This window comes from Lycorma delicatula, chromosome 13 (genome assembly GCF_047948215.1).
Source record: "Lycorma delicatula isolate Av1 chromosome 13, ASM4794821v1, whole genome shotgun sequence".
NCBI lineage: Eukaryota > Metazoa > Arthropoda > Insecta > Hemiptera > Fulgoridae > Lycorma > Lycorma delicatula.
This window is the reverse complement of record NC_134467.1, coordinates 5,367,080-5,389,611: the sequence shown is the minus strand read 5'-3', so window position 1 is coordinate 5,389,611 and position 22,532 is coordinate 5,367,080. Positions and strand designations below refer to the sequence as shown.

The following is a 22,532-nucleotide window of genomic DNA, read 5'->3' as shown; positions in this document are numbered from 1 at the left end:
GAATATCAGATGTTGAATAAACACCAGATTACTAGGAAAGCATATCAGTTTCTTTACAGAACAAAAGTTGTTTTAAAGAATTCAAAAGCAGAATATAAACTGTGTACACCGGCGTACAACTGTGAGGAAAGGATGGCATATGTAATGAAAATTTACATGTAATGTTAATGTGGTCTTTGGGGATATTAGTGTATATTTTGTTGAACAAGCTGAAATGAAAACTGTAAGTATTTTGGATAAGATGAGAGAGCAACAAATATTCAAGAGGTAAGAAGAGGAAAATATGTTGAAGAATGTGACACGTATTGAGGTCAATAACAAAAGGAGAAGGGACAAAACTGGCAAATAAAGGACTGTAAGGATATGGGCTCGACTGCAATTTACAAAAGCTGCCAGCTCTATGAGATTTATCCATTTAATTACATTATTATTAAGAATGTGTTCACTTATCAGAACTTCATCACAAACTATCAGAATCAATTCTCACTATCGGCATTGAAAGTTTTCATCACACCAAAATCATATAGCCTATGAATTATAAGTGTTAAAGACTTCAAAGAAAAAAGAATTCTCAATCTGATGTGCTTATAATTTGTTCCTACAATTTAAAAATTCCTTAACTGTTATCAGACATCAAGCTAAAATTTCATGCAAGGCTCTCAAAACGATATAAAGAGATATGTAAAAGTCATTTGACCTTTATTTTCTTTTCTTGTTTAGCCTCCGGTAACTACCGTTTAGAGAATACTTAAGAGGATGATATGAATGAGTGTAAATGAAGTGTAGTCTTGTACATTCTCAGTTCGACTATTCCTGAGATGTGTGGTTAATTGAAACCCAACCACCAAAGAACACCGGTATCTCTCATTAAAAATCTGTTATGGTTACATTTTTCCTTATAACTTAAAGTATCTTAAAATAGAAAGATGTAGGTGGCCAAGCAGTTACCGCTTGGCCACCTACATCTCTCAGATATCACTTCTCTGGATGTTTTTGCTTGGGGTTTTATTATAAATTATACCAAAGAAAATATTGAGATTTTAATGATTTAACACAAACAATGTTAAAGGTGTTTGGTCTAATAATGCCGCAGATGCTCCCAAACACCTAGCAAGAGTTAGATTATTGTCTAGGCATCTGACCAGCTAAAAAAAGTGCATACACTGAAGTTGACTAGCCTACATTAGAACATGATGAGTTGCTAAGTTTAGTAAAAAGAAGAAAGTTATTAACATGTACTTTTGGATACTTTTAGTCTGGACATCCTGTAGATTATGAAGTGTGTGTGTGTGTGTGTGTGTGTGTGTGTGTGTATATATATATATATATATATATATATATATATATATAACAAAACAAAGAAAATATTATTTATAATATATAATTAATATAATATCTTATAAGATATAAATAATACAATGATAATAAATTTATAATAATTAAAATAAAAACACCTCATACTGCATGATATTTTTTTAATTCTTACAAATTAGCACTTCTGTGGTACACACCTTTTCATCAATGTATTTAATGTGTTTTAATACGTCTGATGAAGTGCATACTGCAAAAGCGCTAATATGTATATTTACACATATAGGGTGGGAAACATAAAACTGAACTGAGAGAGCTTGGAATTGCAGTTATTTGAACGTTACCTTTAACACTTCTGTTAACATCATTATTGGTTGTGAATGTTACTACTCTAATCTACTGCTGTCAGTTGTAAACTATTCATGGTTCACTGCAATAAGTTTTGTTCCTTAAGTTGTGCTTTTCTGATGCCTTAATAGCTCAAGGAATGGATTACTATTTTGGAAGCTAATCACTGTTCTTAAATCCTTTCCAGGAACACATTAAATATTCGCTAAAAAATTTCTGACTAATAGAATCCCAGCTAAGAGCAGCATACACAATTCAGTTAGAAAAAGGCATAACACAAGGTTGAATGAATAATCCAAGAATTAAAAGAAAAAATAGGCCAAAAAAGAAGAAAATTGTTTTAAACAATTTTCAATTGTTAAACATTGATTTCCAACGACTTAACTATTAAATCAGCTTGGTGGGTGAAAAAAAATATATACACACACACACAAACAAGTTGAGATACTGTATGTATCCAAAATTTACATAATGAAAAGTTAACACGTGGAACACCAATTTTCCAGATGTCCAACTAACTACACTGCTTAAAATTCAGACTATGTAATTAAAAAAAATTAATACATTATTTGAAAAATGTAAAGACTATTCAAATACATATTTTCCTCAAAAGGACTTTTTTTTATCAATCTTTATTTTACTGGAATTTTTAACTGAATCTTTGCAATTCGTTTAGCAAAAATAATACGTATAAAACCAACAATAACAAACATAACATCTAAAGTACAATTTAGAGAACTTTCAGACCCATTCATGATATGCACAAGGCTGATACAGGAAGATGGACTACCCCACTGTTCAATTGCGCCTTGGAATTCACAATGAGGAGTGGTATGAAATAAATACCAAGACAAAAGAAAACATAAAACTAAACTGCCTAGGCCTTACTGACGATCTAGTCCTCCTGGAAAATAGCATCCAAGAAGCCAAAACATAAATAAGTTCACCACTGGAGATACCACACAGAATAAGCTTAAAAATCTCTTTTTAAAAGAACAAAACTGATGTTAACTAACTTTCCACTTACAAACAAAATATCAGTAAATAATCAAGAGATTAAAAAAGTAGAAAAATTCATATACCTTGGAAAAATAGTCACATACAACTTAAACAAGAAAACCACATGCAGAAATAGAATCGACAAACTGTCAACAGCACAAAACCTCACTAACAACACACACAACAAAAAATGCCTCTCATAGCCACCAAACTCAAACATTACCGGTCGTCGTCCAACTGTAATAATATAAAGTAGTGAAACTATATTCCAAACAAGCCACACAGCATTCTAAAACTCGAAAGAATAGCAATGACCTGCATAAACAAAAACTACTACACAGAAGGGCACTGAAGGGTAATATAGAACAAGGCAGCTTATAAGGAAATGGAACCTGTAACGATCACAATATGAAAACCGAAAAAAGAATTTCATATGTTAAAAAAGTAATTTTATCTCTAAGCCAATTTTTAAGTTAGATCTGGAGTAAGGCAAGCTAAACATCTGTTCTCCACGTTTCCTAGTTTTTATAAATCACATTAGTTTAATTTAGTTATATGTTACATATACACGATTGAAGAGCTTAGTTAAAAACCACACCATATGGCAGAGTATTTCTTCACTAAAAGAGGATGAATATATTCTGGGCCCATCAAAGAATTAATTCGGCAAATGGCCTCTTCAACACCACTGTCAGTTAAAATAACATTTGCTACATACACAGCAGATGTATATTCACATATTTCAGTCGTGATGTTGACTGAAATATCAACCTAATCACCTATAAAATCACAAATAAATATAAAATGTGCACTTGCTTGAAAATAATTAAAAAATATAATTAAACTATTTTGATACAGTATTCCAAAATTTGTGTGCAGGTGGATAATTCACTAAAGATGACAATGGATCAAACCAAAATATAAAAAATGGATTAGAACAAGTTTGATTTAGATTTCAATATAATTGTGTATTATATTCTGGTGATATTTATTAGTGAACTGAAAAAATAAAATAAATTTAGGCAAAATATTTAACACAGGATCATTTACACATATATATATATTAATTACGCAATAAAACACCTTTACAAAAGATTTCATATCAGATTACAATTGAGAGACCCAGAAATGAATACGGTTAACTGACATACAGGAAAAACTAGTAACATAAGGAACAAAAATAAATTTGAAATTATCTTTAATTAAAATTAATTAATAAATTTATTAAAATTAATTAAAATAAAAGATAATAGGTCTCCTGGGTTAAGTAGAAATATAATCTGACCTAACTTAACCTACACTCGCTTCACTTGCTAGTCAAGGTTAGCGAGCAAAACAAGTGTAGGCTAAGTTTGGTGGATCTTATAATAAATATATATGTATATTTATTTGGTTATTTCATAACCGAACATGGACATATATTTATAGCGGTGGTCATATAACCCATGACAACCAAGATAATTTCTTAAGAGTTATAAAAATCTTGGGAAATAAATGAATATATCTACAATAATGAAAAATATTAGTACAAGTGATAATCGGCTTTTATTTCTAGAATTTTCTAGAGAATCACAGGAGAAAGAAATTGAATGATGTAGATCTGACAATGTGTGGTTCATCAGTAAGATTTGGTTTAACAATTTTGTTTAAAAAAAGATTCTGATTTTTCTAGCGGGGAAACACAATTATTATAATCTGAAAAGAAAGATAAAATAACAAATTATGTGATATTAAAACTTCAACTGTGATTAATTTTATGTCGCAATAATTCCAAATAATTCATTAACCAAATGAATCAAGACACCCACGTTCTCAAGGGCTACATTAGGCAACATTCCACTGGATCTGATGTTCATGATCAGTTACTAGCATTTCTAAACTTATTTACCTTTTTTTACTGTGTAAAATAAAATGTAAATAAAGTATACTAACTAAAAAAGAATGAGTGTACTTTAAATACTATATAGAACTGCACATTACTGTTGTTTTCCTAATTCAAAACGAATTAAAATACATTTTTCTCTTTTAATACAGTTTTTAAAAAAATATTTCCTATTTCAGGAATAATAAAAGTATTCAATCCATAAAACAGTAAAATTAAGATAGTTCCTGTAAGATATTCATTATATAAAGATATTTGTACTTATTTTCAGTAGGCCTTTAATGGTAGCCAAAAGAAAAAACAGATCTGTTCAATATACATAAATTATATTTACTATTTATACAACTAATGTATCTTAGATGTAATATAAAAATTAGGCAATTCCTATAAAATTATAGAAAACATGAAAGACATTTTATATTCTCTTTATAAAATTCATTTTAGTTCATACATAAAATTGATCAATTATTTTTATACAAAAATTTCTCCGTATTGATGTATCACATAAAAAAAAAAAAATCAAATCACCCTTTTTTTTTTGAATAGAACAAATTTTGTAAATTGGAAGTTTATTATTTAAATAGAATAGATTTTAAATTTAAAAACGAGATTTCATTTAAAAAAGTGGATCGTATAAATTCTAGCAATGAGCTATTAAAAACCATGTTGAAATTTTAATTTAGTTTTCATCAAGCAATAAATGAAAAAATAAATATTTAACTTTAAACCGATATATTAAAAAAAAAACTATGTTGTATACAATAAAATAAATCAAATGTTCCTCACTTTAAAATAATGTCCTAGACTGTGTGGTTTTTCCTTTCTAGAAAATTCTTCAGTTATACAAACGACACGCATAAAGGTAAGCGATTTGACGAGACTTTGAGATGTCTCTTAATCGGCACGACGTTATAAGATTTACAAACAACTTTCTTACTTTTCTGTGTGTCTGATCGGTCGGTGATATTAGAGGAGTTTACTCGCTCAGACTCGAGCGACTCGTTTGAGGGATTTGGTACGAGTTTAAAAGAATTCAAAAAGAACTTAATTACTTTTCGGTGTTTCTGAGTGAGTGTTACAATTGTTTACTCGCACTAACAACCCCCTCGTGACTGAAACCCCCCTGTTTAAAATATAAATTTGAATTTTAAATATATACTTTAAAATAAAAATTAGAATCTAATTTCAATATGATTTTATTTACTTTTTACCTGCATTAAAATATTATTTAATAAAAACATTCGTTATCAGAATTGCTAATCTAGTTGAAAATTAACAAATTTGTTTTTTGAATAGTAATTTACAGAACTGAACTTTCGTTTTATACACCGATAATTACATTTTCAATTAGGAAAAGTAAGAAAGAAAATTTAATAAAGAGAATATTTTATGTTCTCTAAGACTGAAAACGGTATTATTTGATCAATTAAAATTGTTAAATATAAAATGTATTTGGTTATAAATTATTTTCTAGACATATATCCGTGCGTAAATATTTATTTGATTTACTGATGTGTACGCTAACTTTTAAAATAATATAAAACGAGATTGATTTATTTCTTCCTTACAAAGCTGAACATTTGCTACTGTAAAACAGTTAAAAAGATAAAACGCGTGTCTGTCTATTGAGTCACGTCTGTCTATCTCCCACTTATTCGTTTCTCATTTTACCCTCTCCACTCTTTCTATATGTTTTTTATTGTAAGCTATAGTGGTATGTATTTTATTTGTAATAGCACGTACTCATTTTTGTCCTTGAACGTTAACTAAACGGCATTTTTTGTTTTAAATATTACCATCAAAACAACACAGATTTTATTCTATACTCTTGACCATAGGGGATAAGACATGTTCTTTGCTGTACTTATAAAAGTAAAATTAACAACTATACTGCAGCTGCCTTTGTTTTTTTGTTTTTATCCCTCTCAGATACAAACACATACACACACAGAGAGAGAGAGAGAGCAACAGATCAAAAGACTTTGCTTTGAAGGAAACACAGCAGCGACTAATGGTTGTAAAAATTGATTTTTATAAAAATGCTACCGTATTTTTATAAAAAAAAACTGTTCTCCTGGAAACAAATTGTAGCGTGTATACGTATCCTTGAATATATTGTTAATTTAATACGTCCATTAATCTGCACATATCAAAAAAGTATCTTGGAATTAATTTTTTTTTTTAATTACAATTTAATGTTTTCGGTTATGTGTTTTTATACTAATTAGTACATTTATTAATTTTTGCTTTACCACTAACGATTGTATAATAATGGAAAAACGCATCCCGCATCTACTATTACAAACCCTAATATGGAGAACTTGAAAGTAGCGGATTTACCAAGAATTTATAGAAATCGCTATTGCTACTGGTCAGATTTTCTAAGAGCATGTCGCTGGGAGAAGGAGGGAAACAAACTTTTCTGTACGATTTGGTGTCTCCTGAAAACGATTCTGCAACGTTATATATATATATATATATATATATATATATATATATATATATATATATATATATACATTTAAAAGATTTTTTCACCCGCTCTACCGGACGCAAATTTTAACCGATTTTGAAGAAAATCGATGGGGGAGATGTAAACCTGTTGAAAATACATCCCTAATGAATTTCAAATGAATCGGTTATCAGAAACCGGAGTTAGAGGAAACAAAATTGGTTTTTGGATACGTTTTCAAAGATTTTCAAGGTTTTCGCGTAGTAATTTGAAAGGTAACTTGTTATATAGAAAGCCAGAATTAGATTTCTGTGAGCAATACGTAGCGCGAAATAATTTTGTACGATTCATATTCAAAATATATATTTGAACCAAAAACTGTTTGTTTAAAGAAAAACAAACCAACATACTTGGCATTTATAGACCTAGAAACGGCTTTCGATAACGTAGACTGGAATAAAATGTTCATCATTTTAAAAAAAATTAGGGTTCAAATACAGAGATAGAAGAACGATTGCTAACCTTTACAGGAACCAAACAGCAACAGTAATAATTGAAGAACATAAGAAAGAAGCCGTAATAAAAAAGGGAGTCCGACAATCCTTGTCGGACTCCCTTTTTTATTAGGATAGGTAACATCCTGTTACCTATCCTAGTTACTTTTTAATATTTACATGAAACTAGCTGTTAATGAAAGGGCAATTTAGATTTGGAGTAACAGTACAAGGTGAAAAGATAAAGATGATACGATTTGCTGATGATATAGTAATTCTAGCAGAGAGTAAAAAGGATTTAGAAGAAACAATGAACGGCATAGATGAAGTCCTACACAAGAACTACCGCATGAAAATAAACAAGAACAAAACGAAAGTAACAAAATGTAACGAAGATGAAAAAATAACGAAGAAATACGAAGAAAAAAAAATGTAACGAAGATAGACCACTGTATGTGAAAATAGGAACAGAAAAGATTATGGAGGTAGAAGAATTTTGTTATTTGGGAAGTAGAATTACTAAAAACGGACGAAGAAGGAGTGATATAAAATGCAGTACATCACAGGCGAAACGAGCCTTCAGTCAGAAATATAATACGTTTACATCAAAAATTAATTTAAACATCAGGAACAGATTTTTGAAAGTATATGTTTGAAGCGTAGCTTTACATGGAAGTGAAACTTGGACGATCGGAGTATCTGAGAAGATATTATTAGAAACTTTTGAAATGCGGTGCTTAGGAGAATGTTAAAAATCAAATGGATGGATAAAGTGACAAATGATGAGGTGTTGCGGCAAATTGATGAAGAAAGAAGCATTTGGAAAAATATAGCTAAAAGAAGAGACTGAATATAGGCCACATATTAAGGCATCCTGGAATAGTCGCTTTAATATTGAAGGGACAGGTAGAAGGAAAAAATTGTCTAGGCAGGCCACATTTGGAATATGTAAAACAAATTGTTCGGAATGTAGGATGTAGAGGGTATAACGAAATGAAACGACTAACACTAGATAGGGAATCTTGGAGAGCTACATCAAACCAGTAAAATGACTGAAGACAAAAAAAAAATGTTTGAAGCCAAAATCAAATTTTTCCAAGCACTATCGCTATAATATTTTAATTTCACAATAATCCAAAATTTGATCTGGTATGAAGAAAGGGGTGTGTCAACGAAAAAAAAAACAGTTTTGAAATTTTAATCGTTTTGAGATAATTTTATAATTTTATTTTTTGTGAACATAGCTCCAAAACCACGTAAATTATACGTAATAGTATCAAAACAGGTTGATGGCAAGTAGCAGTATTAAGCAATTGATGCCGTCAAACTCAACAATTATGTAAAATTGAGGAAGAACCGAAACATAAATATACAAGTATAAAATACTTAGTATCTCGCAGTATTATCTATGACATCGAATACTGAGGCCGACCATTCCTGAGATTTGTGGTCAATTGAATTTTTGTTTTTTGTTTAATCTCCGGCTCCACAGTTAAGTATTGCTTCAGAGGATGAGATGAATGATTTGTAGCGTGTGTTAAAATGCCATTCCTGACCGGTATTCAAACCCGGAATCTCAGAGTCAATTGAATCCCAATCACAAATGTTCACCGGTATCCACTGTCTAGGATTATAATCCGTATAAAAGTAACTAGCTTTTACTAGGACACAACACTGAAAGCAATATTATTTTCAAAAATCATTACAACAGCGGAACATCCTTTACAATTAATTCTTAACTAAAACCGGAAATCCGCCCTTCTGACGCACTTACTGCGACAGAGTTTTTTGCATTTTTTGTATTCCGTTGGTGATTATCCTCTAAAATTTTCATAATGTATTTAATTTGTCGGCAGCCACACCCTAATATATATTAGTTGAAAATATTTCAATGAAAGCTTATTACTGCAGTTAAGAAAAGCCCAAAATCCAAAAAAATTGAATTTTTTGGCTACTTTTGGTCCGGTCGATTGATATAAAAATGGGAGGAGCACAACTAGATGGTACAGCAGTCCTAAATCCAAACCAAAATTTCAACATCCAACGGTTAATCGTTTTCGAGTTATGCGAAATACCAAATATCTTACAAAAAATCTGATCTGAGCACCACATGACTTCCTCGTACGCTTACTAAATTACATATACACATTTTTAAAAAAAATGAAAAGTACATAAATTTTTATTTCATTCATAACTGCTGATATATATTTTTTTATTACTATTATTGAATTATTATTTATCGTAATTTTTTTTACAATCAGAGGTTAATAATTATTATAAATCAAAATATTTAAATTAATAATTTAATTTCGGAAGCTATTAACAAAAACAATAATGATGGCGTAAAAATAAATTTGGTTCGACATGATGAATAATGTATTTTAATGAAAAAATAATTTTTTGATATATAGAGATATGAAGGTGAAGAAGTAAAATATTTCCAAGAAAAAAGGCGGACGCGGTATAATCGGGTCAGTAATCAATAAGGCTGTAGATTTATTACCGTTTGAAGCTCATATTCCAGGTTACAATTATTGCAGTCCTGGCACGAACTTGGATAAGAGGTTGAAGCGTGGTGATAGAGGCGTAAATAAATTAGATGAGGCGTGTAAACTGCGCGATATAGCTTATTCGAAATATTCAGATAATAAAACAAGATCTGAAGCCGATAAAGCGCTTGCCGAACGGGCGTGGAAACGTGTGCTCGCGCCGGATAGCAGTTTGACTGAAAGAGCGGCCGCCTACGCAGTAACTAACGCGATGAAACTTAAATCCAAATTTGGCGATCGATTGAGATTGAAGAAATGCGGCGGTACGGCTAAGAAAAAAAATAATCAATTCAATACCAAATCGCGCTTTGTACGATCGCGAAACGATCCGCGGTGTTTTTTATGTTGGACGCTTTACCGAAAAAGATTTGGAAAAATGAATGCTCGATAGTGAATTTAGACGCCTCAAAGGGCCGCGGGTACGCATTGGCTTTGTTTCCGAAAAATCGATAAAAATGTAGATTATTTTGATAGCATATGCGATGCGCATCCGCCTCCAGAACTGATGAATTATTTCAGAAACTCCAACGTAACGTACAAATTACAATAGATATCAAACCGACGATGATGTGATTTGCGGTCGATTATGTTTAGAATTTTTATCCGAATAAATTATACGTTTTTTGTTTTCTATTTTTTGTAAAAAGATATGTCGCGTCTATTATCAAGTGATGGTAACAGTTCGATGATTAAAAATCATTTTTTCCTCCGATCGACCTTTCAAAAGGCCAATACGAATCGGGTCTCAAATGGTAGATGACCGCCAACACACGTCGAGGAAAACAAAAATAATAAATTTTGTTTCGCTTTGGAAAAGGATGTCATATAAGATGAAAATAATAATTATGTGTCGACAAAAAAGCATACATAACAATACCAACAGGTAGTTATGAAATTGAAGATATCAGTAACTATATATACAGAATAAAATGAATAAAATTAATAAAACCATCATATTGCAAGCAAACCCAAATACGTTACAGTGTGAAATTAAAAGCACCGTATGGATAGACTTTTCGGATACAGATTGCAGTATCGGCAGGCTGTTGGGCTATGGGCCGAGAATTCTCAAAGCGAATGCGACGCATCTTTCGGATGAAATAATAAATATCGCTCCCGTGAATGTAGTACGTGAGAAATGTAACATTATTTCGGGTAGTTATAGAAATGAAAATCAAGACCGCATTTTATATGAGTTTCCGCTGAGTGTAGATCCGGGCGATAAGATTGAACAATATCCTCCTTATACTGAATTTCTACCGGTAGATGTGAGAGCAATTTACGATTTAGTTATATCGTTGACCGATGAAAATGATAATTTATTAAATTTGCGCGGCGAACGAGTAAACATCATGTTGGTTTTGAAAGAATCAAGGACCCATCGGAGTTTCTGAATAGAATATTGTAATTTTATTTTTATTTTTGTTATTTTAGATAGATATGCCGCTAGTATTTGAAAGTGTTGATGAAATTGATGTTAGAAACCGTTACAAATTGACCGAAGAAAGGGTTAAAAAATTAAAATCTTTAGGTTTTGAAATCGTCGAAGGGAAACTTAAAAGTACCATTACGTTATTGAAATAAAAAATTAAACTTTTTCTATAGAGATGAATTATTTAACAGTTAATAAGATAGCGCCGTTCAGATGAGTCCCTAACATATAATCAATTCACAATCATCCTTAGCGAATAAAATCGAAAAGGAGATTAAAATCCCAATAAATCAACCGGACGCGTATACCGTTCCGGGTGAAAGTTATTTGATTGTTTCCGGCAAACTCGCCTGAACGGACGGAAAAAAATCTACTACTTCAGAATTAGTTAATTTTGGTGCGGCCTTCTTATTCCAGGATATACGATATCTTATTAACGCGCAAGAAGTAGCTTCGGTGAGAAATGTAGGCGTGACAACTGTTATGAAAAATGCTCTTTCAGTGACAAATTCTACGTTGACATCTGCCGAAATAGCGAGATGTATTTTTGGAAAAAATAAAGTCGATTTAGATGAAAATGGTAATTTCAATTTACGCATACCGTTATCGATGTTGTTGGGTTTCGCTGAAGACTATAAAAAAATAATCATAAACAACAGACAAGAATCGGTGTTGAGACGTATTACGCGATACGCGCTACGGTTCCCGACCACAAATCTAAGATAGAATTAACAGACATCGTGTGGGATGTCCCGTACCTCAAGGTGGCACCCGAATATGAATTGGAACTAGCTAAAATAAGAGATCAAAATAAGGATGTGCGTATGGCGTTCAGAGAGTAGGACCTTCAGGAAAATACGGCGGTTCCTCAAACGAATTCTTTTATATAGAATGTGACAACGTTGTCGCAAATAGATAAACCGCGCTATGTTATTGTAGGTTTACAAACCGATAGGAAAGACAAAGCCATGAAGGACGCGTCAGAATTCGATTCGTGTAACGTTAAAAATATTTGTGTAATGATCAATTCGAATAAATATCCGTATGAAGATTTACGAGGGAACCAAGCGATGATGTATAGAATGTTTATTAATTTTCAAAAATCATATTATAAAAATATAGATTCGCCGTACACGTTTTCCGATTACAAAACCAAATATCCTTTATATGTGATCGACTGTTCGCGTCAAAATGAATCCGTAAAGACTGGTGTAATCGATTTGAAGATTGAAGTTGAAGCGGAAGAGAATTTTAAACGAAATACAGTCGCATATTGTTTATTGCCCTGTTTTCTTGCCCTTCCGTCCATAAGTTTGCAAGTTTCTCGCATGGAAATATCTCAAATATTAGGAAATATTTTTTTACCCGTACGGAGGACAGGTAACCGACTATAACTACTATTTTTAAGATGGAAACCGACTTTTTTGAAACCCGTATACTTCAAATTATTAAAAGTTTTGAATCCTGTACTGACCAAACTGTTGCTCTGCAGAGATTACAATACAGTGACGTTTTTAAAAATTGAAGAGACTTTGAAAATGGAAAACGGGGAAAAGGGGTGGAAAGAGAAAAGGGGAAAACGGGAAAGGCTAAAAAGGAAACTGGGTGAGCGATGAGGGAGAAGAGCGAAAGGGAGAAGTTGGAAAGAAAAAAGGGGAAGGAGAATAAGTGAAAGGTAAAATTTGTGAAGTTCAGATTTTTAATTTTTTTATCAAATTTTCAATTGTGTATCAAATTCTCTCTCTCTCTCTCTCTCTCTCTATATATATATATATATATATATATATATATATATAAACTATATATATATAGCAATAGCAAAGCATTACCGGGTCTACTGGTATCTTAATAAAAATTAAAAAGCAAAATTTTAATTATGGAGTAACAGATTTCATTTGCGCGGTGGTGGTGTGTGTGTGTGTGTGTGTATGTGTGTGTGTGTGTGTGTGTGTGTGTGTGTGTGTGTGTGTGTGTGTGTGTGTGTGTGCGTGCGTGCGAAATCTTGCATTACTGATAAAGACATTACACACGATTGAACATTAGATTTGATTAAATAATAGAAAGCTTCATCAACCCCATCTGTATCACCGGTATATTAGATCATTCTAGTTTTGAAGGTATTTTTATTTATTGTAATACTTCATTTGTGCTAGATTTTTAAAAAAAATCAGTTGATTAAAGCGAAATGTTTATTGATAAATAAATTAAATAAAACAAATTTCTTATAGTAACAAATGCTTTAATAAAATAAATTAAAAAAATAAAATGATAAAATAATTATTAAAATGATAAAAATTAAAATGATATAAAATGATTAAAATGATATAATTATTAAATGATAAAATGATTATTTTAATGATAAAATAATACAATAACATAATTTATAAAATTGTATAGTTTATACAGTGACAGAGGACTTTAGCTAAGAGGAATTTTAGAGGTAAATCTTTTTTTATTTAATTTTTTTGGGATGAGGCATAAGTAAAAACTTCTGTCAGTCTAACTAATGCGACGAGGGGGAGAGAGGGACGGGGTTTTTAACACACGCAGGTGGCTTCCTTCTATCTGATTGGCTACCGTCAGACAGTACTGGTCAAGCGTTGTACAATTCAAATACAACCGTAAACATGTGTACATGTGTGTGTGCGTACGTATTGCTGTGCGAGTAACACGTTAATATAGACGTTTTCTTATAAAGACATTTCTTATATAGACGTTCGAAATAATTAAATTAAATCAAGATTTGTGATTCTTTTATATTTATTACATTTTATTTAAAATAATAATTAATCACCGTAAATTTTAATAAATTAAATAAAAATATTACGATAAAGTTTATCCGTTTTGTAAAGTATTTTACAAAAAAAAAAAGATTCTAATTTTACATAATAAGATAACATTTTCCAGTTTTATTTACAATTTGACCTCGTAATACCCTACACGTGTATTTTAACGAGCGAAGAATATGGTCAATGAGTTATTAAAAAAAGTGAAAACCACATGACGTAACAAAATAAAGATATTATTAACTTATAGTCATAATACCATCAATAGATTATTTATACTCGAGACACATTATTCTTCAATTCTGATATCCATCAAACATAGACGTCAATTTGTAGAAATAAGCTTAATAATTATCTTGAATTACTATTATTAATTATCATTAGTTATAAGGACGAGGATTATTTAATTTCAACCGTTATTAACAATAATTCGAACAACCGACATTTTTACCGATAATTACATACGCTAGTTATCAGATAAAGCGGTATGTTCGCAACAATGCTAAATGAATATCGTTGACTTAACATTTTTTCATTATTTAATTACGTATTTTAACTTCAAAATCTTAATACGATAGTACTATTGCGTTAGCACATCAAACACACCTACACCATCAATAGAAGTTCCCTCTAAAAACAATGTACCCTTTATACATCAGATATTGTACAGAAAGGCTAGTTCCAGATTCATTTTCAGCAGATTCACTGTAGAACTCGGCACACAATTTCCAATATTTCTTTTGGTTCTCTCTTCTCAAGGGTTGTCATTTATTTTTAGAATACGGAAAGTAGCAACTCAGAGTGTCCTAGCTGGTTGTAGTTTCCTTTTAAATTTTGTTAGATATTATTACAACATACCGTACTACAGTATACGCAACACAAAAATATAATAGCAAACAACATTAAACTTTCATTTTTCTTTATATTTCTACTTATTATAATATCTTCCTACGTATTCTCTTAGACTACACAGCCTACTTCTATTAGGAAAGTTATTAATTCCGTAACTAATTGTCTGTATAGTATGTATACTAATAATTTTTAAAATCGTTTAAATTAATTATTTTTTAAATTAAAGATTTTGCTAACAAATGTGATTTTGGCATTTCTACTGAACTGTGAGATGGACCAAACTCGAAAAAACAAATTTTTTGGTTATTTTTACGTACTTCATAATTCAGTTTTGAGTTTTGTTAAGGAATTAAAATAATAAGGAAGTTAGGTGAACTAAGAAAAGTCCTTTAGGCTGAGGTGCTTAGGGCTAAACTCAAGGCCGCTCGCTCATCTTAAATCGCACTGTAATTTCCTCACTCGTCCCAGGCTACCGTACTTTGATCGTTCTTACGATTTACTCTTTCCATCATTAGATCAAAACATTATTAAAATATTTCAAGGATCGGGTACCGGTTTTTATTTTTATTGAAATTAATGTATATCGGTTACATAGTGTAATCGCAGCGTTCATCACTTTTCTTTTCTTTTTTACTTGATAATACCGGCAATAAGTTTAAAGCTTGTGCGTGGGATATAGAAATGGAATTTTGTAGCGTATGAAAAACGCCATACCTTACTGGGATTCAAATCTGGAACCTCCGTATTAAAGGCCAAGCGCTACCGCTCGCCCCACGGAAGCCGGCTATTTCATTTTAGGTTGTTAAATAATGTGCGCCATTAAAAACAAAATAATGTAAAGAAATAGAAAAATAGAAATTAACGAAATCGGTCGGCTATTAAAATATTATATCTTTTTTCATTAAAATGTTTACAAGTTAATTTGAAAGTTTACTGAATAATTACTATTGCGCAGTTTATGTCGCTACTTTAATGTTACTGTACACGTAGTTTTGCTAACTTTCTTCATACTGAACAGGTACATTTTAAAAGCTCGGTTAGAAGATAGCGACGTAACTTTTAAAAAAGTATATCTTTTTCTTCATAAAAACGTATTTAATAATTAATTAAAAAATTACGTAAACGTAATTTTATCCGTCGGTAAGTATAATTTCATTTCAGAAATATCAACAGGTCGCACTATCTTTTGTCGGAATAGTGATGAAACTGCTCGAGGTTGTTGTTTCTTGGAAAGAGCTTCGGTAGTACAAGAAAAAATATGTATCTTGATTTATTCAACAGATTGCTGCTCGATCTTTATAGTCTAAGCGATATATTTTTTTTACGATTTTCATTTCTACTAAGGTTAGCGTGCTTTTAATTTTTGTTATTTTAATTAAAGACATATTTTAAAATGTATCTGGTTTTTTAGATATTGCGGATATTTTCATTAACGCTTTAAAAACTATCGAATAAATTGATAATTTTTTTAAATATAAATACAAATTTTCTGTATAGTTTAAAAATCACTTAACAGTAAAATCGTTAAAAAAAACGTTTAAACATCGGTTGAAAATTAGCAAATAAAAAATGAGAAACATCGCTAGTTTCTTGATATTTTGTCTTCTATGTAAATAAAATAATATGCGCATAAAACATCCGTTTTATTTAAAGCAAATTCTATTAAAATATTTTATTAATCAGAAAATTGTTTGTTTAAAGAGTTAAAACTTTCTAAACAAATAACTCACGTTAATTTTGCCTTTTTTTTATCGTTCTATCTATTTTGTTTCGAAGCCTATTATTAGAAATATTAACATAATATAAACCAAAATGTTACACACATCGCAACACTTTTATCATCCCTTCCGTTCGTATAATAAATTTTATACCGCATTGCTAGGCTATCTACTTTCTTCAATTACGGTATACATACCGCAATTACAAATAATTTAAAAAATATACAAAAAAACTAAATGCAGTTTTCATTATTACTATTATTTTTTATAATTATTATTATTATAGTGAAATAAATTTTCCTTCGTTTTTATTCACCGTAAATTATTTGCAAAGAGTTTAATTTTAAATCTAACAGACTGATAATAGAAATGTAAATAAGAAACCAGGAACGAAAAAATAATAATAAAAAGGACACCTACGGTAAGGTCTCTGAAGTAAACAGATCGGACGGTGCGATGTAAGGACACAGACAGACATCAAGGTCGGATGGACAGGTCTTTTTACGTCATTTCCTCTGTAACAAACAACACGTTCGCGCCCGCTTTCATTTAGTAAGATTTACCAGCCTTGTTGTCAGTTTGACTCTTTATTGATACGCTGTTGTAAATTGTTAACTTTCTTTCAATATCGTGTACGCACAGTTTATATAGTCGATCCGGTACAATAATACAACATACACCGATCTATCGATCACAACGTATTTACTACACCGTAAAGACCTTACTTCGATCCTCGGAGACCTTTCTATTCAAAAATTATTTAATTGCTTTTTTGCCGGTATTATATTCTTAGAATTCGATACGATGTCCTTGAATGACATACCTACATTTTACAAAAAATAGTTTTAATAATCGACTATTTGATTTTGATCGATCGATTTTATAATAAGAAGCTTCGATATTCTGACCGTAAAATTTTTAAATCTCAACTAACGCATTATTTTAATATTTACGTCGATTATATTTAATATATATTTATATATATTTGAAATCGTACAATAAACCCGCTTAGTATCATATAAGTCATATTTGTTATTTATTTATATATACACCGACCGACTGCAGTAGCAGTAAAATAAATGTACCCGGTAATAGAAAAATGAGAACAAAAATGTTGAAGATATTAACATTTTTGCTGCTGTTTTTAGTTAAAGGAAAATATACATAAGGTGTCGTCCAAAAGCCAGTAACCCGGTTTTAAGTTGTTCTCACTCCTACCTCTCATCTATATAACAAGGTGTAACCGAGCGAATCACCCCTATTTCTGGTTATGTAATGCCTATTATCCTGCTTCTTTTTTAAAAAACAAAGAATTATAATTTTTTATATAAACGTACATATTTACATGATTATGTAGGAACTCTTTAAGTTAGATAATATGTGGATAAAGGTTAGTTTAATTTTCACATTTTATTTATTACAAAATTTTTTCAGCTTTTTTTTTTGTATGGAAGGATACAAAAAAACTATCAAGGACTGTAACCCCTCCGAACTAAGGGTAAATAAGTACGCTACGCAAAATTATTACAAGTGTAGTAAGCTACCTAGTGTTTATTTTTTCTTCTAAATTAGAACGGTTTTTTTTAATATAAAAAAAAGATTTATGGAAAAAAATTATTTTTTAAAAGAAAAGTAAATTCACTTACACTTAAAATATCATTCGCAGGTTCCTTTTGTACGAGTATTTATGTCATCGTTACACGCATTTTTTATGCTAATATAAACAATATTAATCGGCTGTTGTTTGGAAAACGGTAAATATTAATTTACTCATCTCCAACCTTCTAAATAACATATCGTAATCTTATATTATACCTCTACCCTGTTCTAAGACAAACTGAAGTCAGGGGGGACAAGAAAATTATCAGTAACCAAAAACTGAATTCTGTTGCCTAGAAAAATTCAATACCAAAAAATTATAAAACTAATTATTTTGCGTTATATATTTATATCGGTATATGTACAGTTCTGACCGGCAATATAGCTCAGAAGGCAACCGGGTTCTTTATCCAAATAAATAAAGAGATTCTATCGGTTTAAATTAGTAAACTAATAAAAAATGAAGTTTATTTTATCAGCACCTCATCCCATCTAAGTTACTTTGATATGAACTTTAAAAGCTAGTGTATTAAAAAAAAATATAAAAAATACTTTTTAAGAGAATTTTGACATCGTATTAAAAAACGAATAATACAAATGGAAGAATAAATAAAATATCCGCTGGACAGTTAGATGCGATAGACGTAAGATCTAGAATTTGTACAAAAACAGTACTATTTTGTAGATTTGTTATTCGGTTTTTCCCAGGGTAACAGGTCGCAATCAAAGACGGTAATAAAATAGTAAAGCGTTGATGGTAAGAATGACGATGATAATAGGTGTAGATGCAAATAAGTATCGGACAATAGTTTCACGTTAATCGCCCCCGTCTCGTAACGGAACAGTGCTGTTAGTTGTTTGTATTTCTCCGGTTGTACTCCGATATTTGTTCCCACAGTCGCACCGCAATTCTACAACAAAAATTATTAATTAGCCCTCCTTCCCTTCTCTTCGTCTTTTCTTTCGGTCGTTCATTCGTTCTTTAATTTTCTTTCTCTAAACCGAATTCACTCGTACATCATTTTATTTCTATTCTTTCTTTTACACGAGATCTAATGTCGTAAGTAAAATGCGTTGTTTCTACACCGGCACGCGTGAATTCACAAAAAGGTAATGTTAACCTTCATAAATCAGATGAAACGATTTATTTTTTTACTGTCTATATCAACCGACTCCCTCCCGCTCGTAAAATTTATAACGTATCGGTTATAAATTACTTAACAGCCGGCAAAAAAGTTTTCGATATTTTCCTGGCATTAATTATTTTCATACGGTGGAAAAATAATGATACGTGAAAAAAGTTAACTAAAATTTATTTTTTCGGCTTGGATATTTATGATGGTTTACTGTAAAATTATCGTGTGTTTAAATAAATTTTTTAAATTCAAAAAATCCCCTCCTCCAAAATTTCCCTCTAATCGCCTCCATAAAAATCATCTTCCAAGCAATTTTTTTGATTTTTCTAGTTTCTTTGTTAAATGAAAGAAACTAAAAAAAATTACACTAAAAAATATACGGTCGATAAAATGTTACCAAAGTTTATTTTTTGGGTGTCGGATTGAATTGAAATAAAACTTTATTCTAATACTGTTATTAAAAGCTTATTACTTAAACTTTACATAGCGTTAAAATTTTAAATAGACCAAATAAAGCTTTACAAAATTCAAAAAATCGATATTTTTAAAATTTGATCGGGGGCCCACCACACCCACATTGCCACCAAAGTATTTTTTGGAAGGTCACTTGTACTACTACTATGTCAAGGAAGATATAAAAATAATTTTATTTCTTCCTAAAAAAACTGTTAAAAAATATACGATAAATAGAAAGATAGCTTTTTAGTTTTTTTGGGGGAAAGGAGGTGAATTTTGAGGCAAAAACTTTATTTAAAATTGTAAAATAAGCATGTACATATGTACCGAGTTCAATATGAAATGGGGTAATGTTAGTAAAATTTTGAGAAAACCGACCTCAAAAAACTATTTACTCCCATGGCGATATTGACCCCAATATGTGTTATAGTCATGATACCAAAGAAAGCAGGGGCAGACAAATGTGAAGAATACAGAACAATTAGTTTAACTAGTCATTCATCAAAAATCTTAACTAGAATTCTATACAGAAGAATTGAGAGGAGAGTGGAAGAAGTGTTAGGAGAAGACCAATTTGGTTTCAGGAAAAGTATAGGGACAAGGGAAGCAATTTTAGGCCTCCGATTAATAGTAGAAGGAAGATTAAAGAAAAACAAACCGACATACTTGGCTTTTATAGACCTAGAAAAGGCATTCGATAACGTAGACTGGAATAAAATGTTCAGCATTTTAAAATAATTAGGGTTCAAATACAGAGATAGAAGAACAATTGCTAACATGTACAGGAACCAAACAGCAACAGTAATAATTGAAGAACATAAGAAAGAAGCCGTAATAAGAAAGGAAGTCCGACAAGGATGTTCCCTATCTCCGATACTTTTTAATCTTTACATGGAACTAGGAGTTAATGATGTTAAAGAACAATTTAGATTCAGAGTAACAGTACAAGGTGAAAAGATAAAGATGCTACGATTTGCTGATGATATAGTAATTCTAGCCAAGAGTAAAAAGGATTTAGTAGAAACAATGAACGGCATAGATGAAGTCCTACGCAAGAACTATCGCGTGAAAAAAAACAAGAACAAAACAAAAGTAATGAAATGTAGTAGAAATAACACAGGTGGACCACTGAATGTGAAAATAGGAGGAGAAAAGATTATGGAGGTAGATGAATTTTGTTATTTGGGAAGTAGAATTACTAAAGATGGACGAAGCAGGAGCGATATAAAATGCCGAATAGCACAAGCAAAACGAGCCTTCAGTAAGAAATATAATTTGTTTACATCAAAAATTAATTTAAATGTCAGGAAAAGATTTTTGAAAGTATATGTTTGGAGTGTCGCTTTATATGGAAGTGAAACTTGGACAATCGGAGTATGAAGAAAGAAGTGTTTGGAAAAATATGGTTAAAAGAAGAGACAGACGTATAGGCCACATACTAAGGCATCCTGGAATAGTCGCTTTAATATTAGAAGGACAGGTAGAAGGAAAAAATTGTGTAGGCAGGCCACGTTTGGAAAATGTAAAACAAATTGTTAGGGATGTAGGATGTAGAGGTTATACTGAAATGAAACGATAAGCACTAGATAGGGAATCTTGGAGAGCTGCATCAAACCAGTCAAATGACTGAAGACAAAAAAAAAATGAATTCAGTAGCACATGAAAGTGCTACATATGATTAGGAAGAAAAAACCAAGTATATTCTGGAAGAAAGGTAGAGTTGCTATCACTTCACCTCAAAGGTAAACATAATAATGATAATTATAATAACAATACCTGGTTGAAACAACTGTTGTAGAGTTGTATATATTTCATGGTAATCACGTACTCTAGGAACAACAAATGTAATGGATAAAAATGTTTTACATCGTAACTGTCATGGCGATCCTGATGTAGTCAATGGCAACTTTTCTTTTCACTTGCGATATGCATATGTAAAACCTGAAAAATAAAAAAATGTATTACATAATTATAACAATACTAGTAAAATAAATTCCGGTATTTCCAATAAAGTCCGGTATAACAGACCTGAGTAAAGATTCCTGCCAATTAACAAGAAAGTAGTAGAAAATATAATGGGAGGAATCCAGAAGGGGACTAAAAGGGATCCTTTTTCTAAAGCTAACAGGTCCATTTACAACAAACAAACAACAAAGAACAATAGTTCTTTTTAATACCGCCCAACAACACACCTACCACAGATGTTGTTCCACGAGAAGAAATACCAGACCAGGGTGGGAATGTATGGGAAAATGTCTCTGAAAATCACTATCATGCTTCAACTTGGGTCTGGTTCTGTAAGTAAAGAGGATAAGAGTATAAATACTCCAGGGAAGGCAAGGTGAGTTCAGTTTTGAAAAAGGGAGGAGTTATTACACAAGTCAGTGAAGAAGTGAGATTGTGCATATTTGACCATGTGAAGTGACATCTCAAGCATTCCGTGAGGACAGTAGGAGGCCGCAGGAGGTTGTTCGGTGAGTGACTATAGAAAATTAGTGAAAGAGATAAAGTATTGAAC

At 31.0% G+C, this 22,532-nt stretch overlaps 2 protein-coding genes across 6 annotated transcripts in view; one reads left to right on the top strand and one right to left on the bottom strand.

The window, feature by feature from the left end:
• The window catches only part of LOC142333660 (uncharacterized), a 240,648-nt gene that overhangs the window by 133,675 nt on the left and 84,441 nt on the right, over nt 1-22,532 (top strand). The gene's annotated exons all lie outside the window — the stretch shown is intronic.
• The window catches only part of LOC142333661 (putative endochitinase), an 85,956-nt gene that overhangs the window by 45,010 nt on the left and 18,414 nt on the right, over nt 1-22,532 (bottom strand). For all 4 annotated transcript variants that reach the window (XM_075381059.1, XM_075381061.1, XM_075381062.1 and 1 more), the window contains exon 2: nt 21,791-21,955. In XM_075381059.1, the coding sequence (XP_075237174.1) occupies nt 21,791-21,829 (39 nt within the window). In that variant the 5' untranslated portion in view covers nt 21,830-21,955. The remainder of the gene's footprint in view (nt 1-21,790; nt 21,956-22,532) is intronic.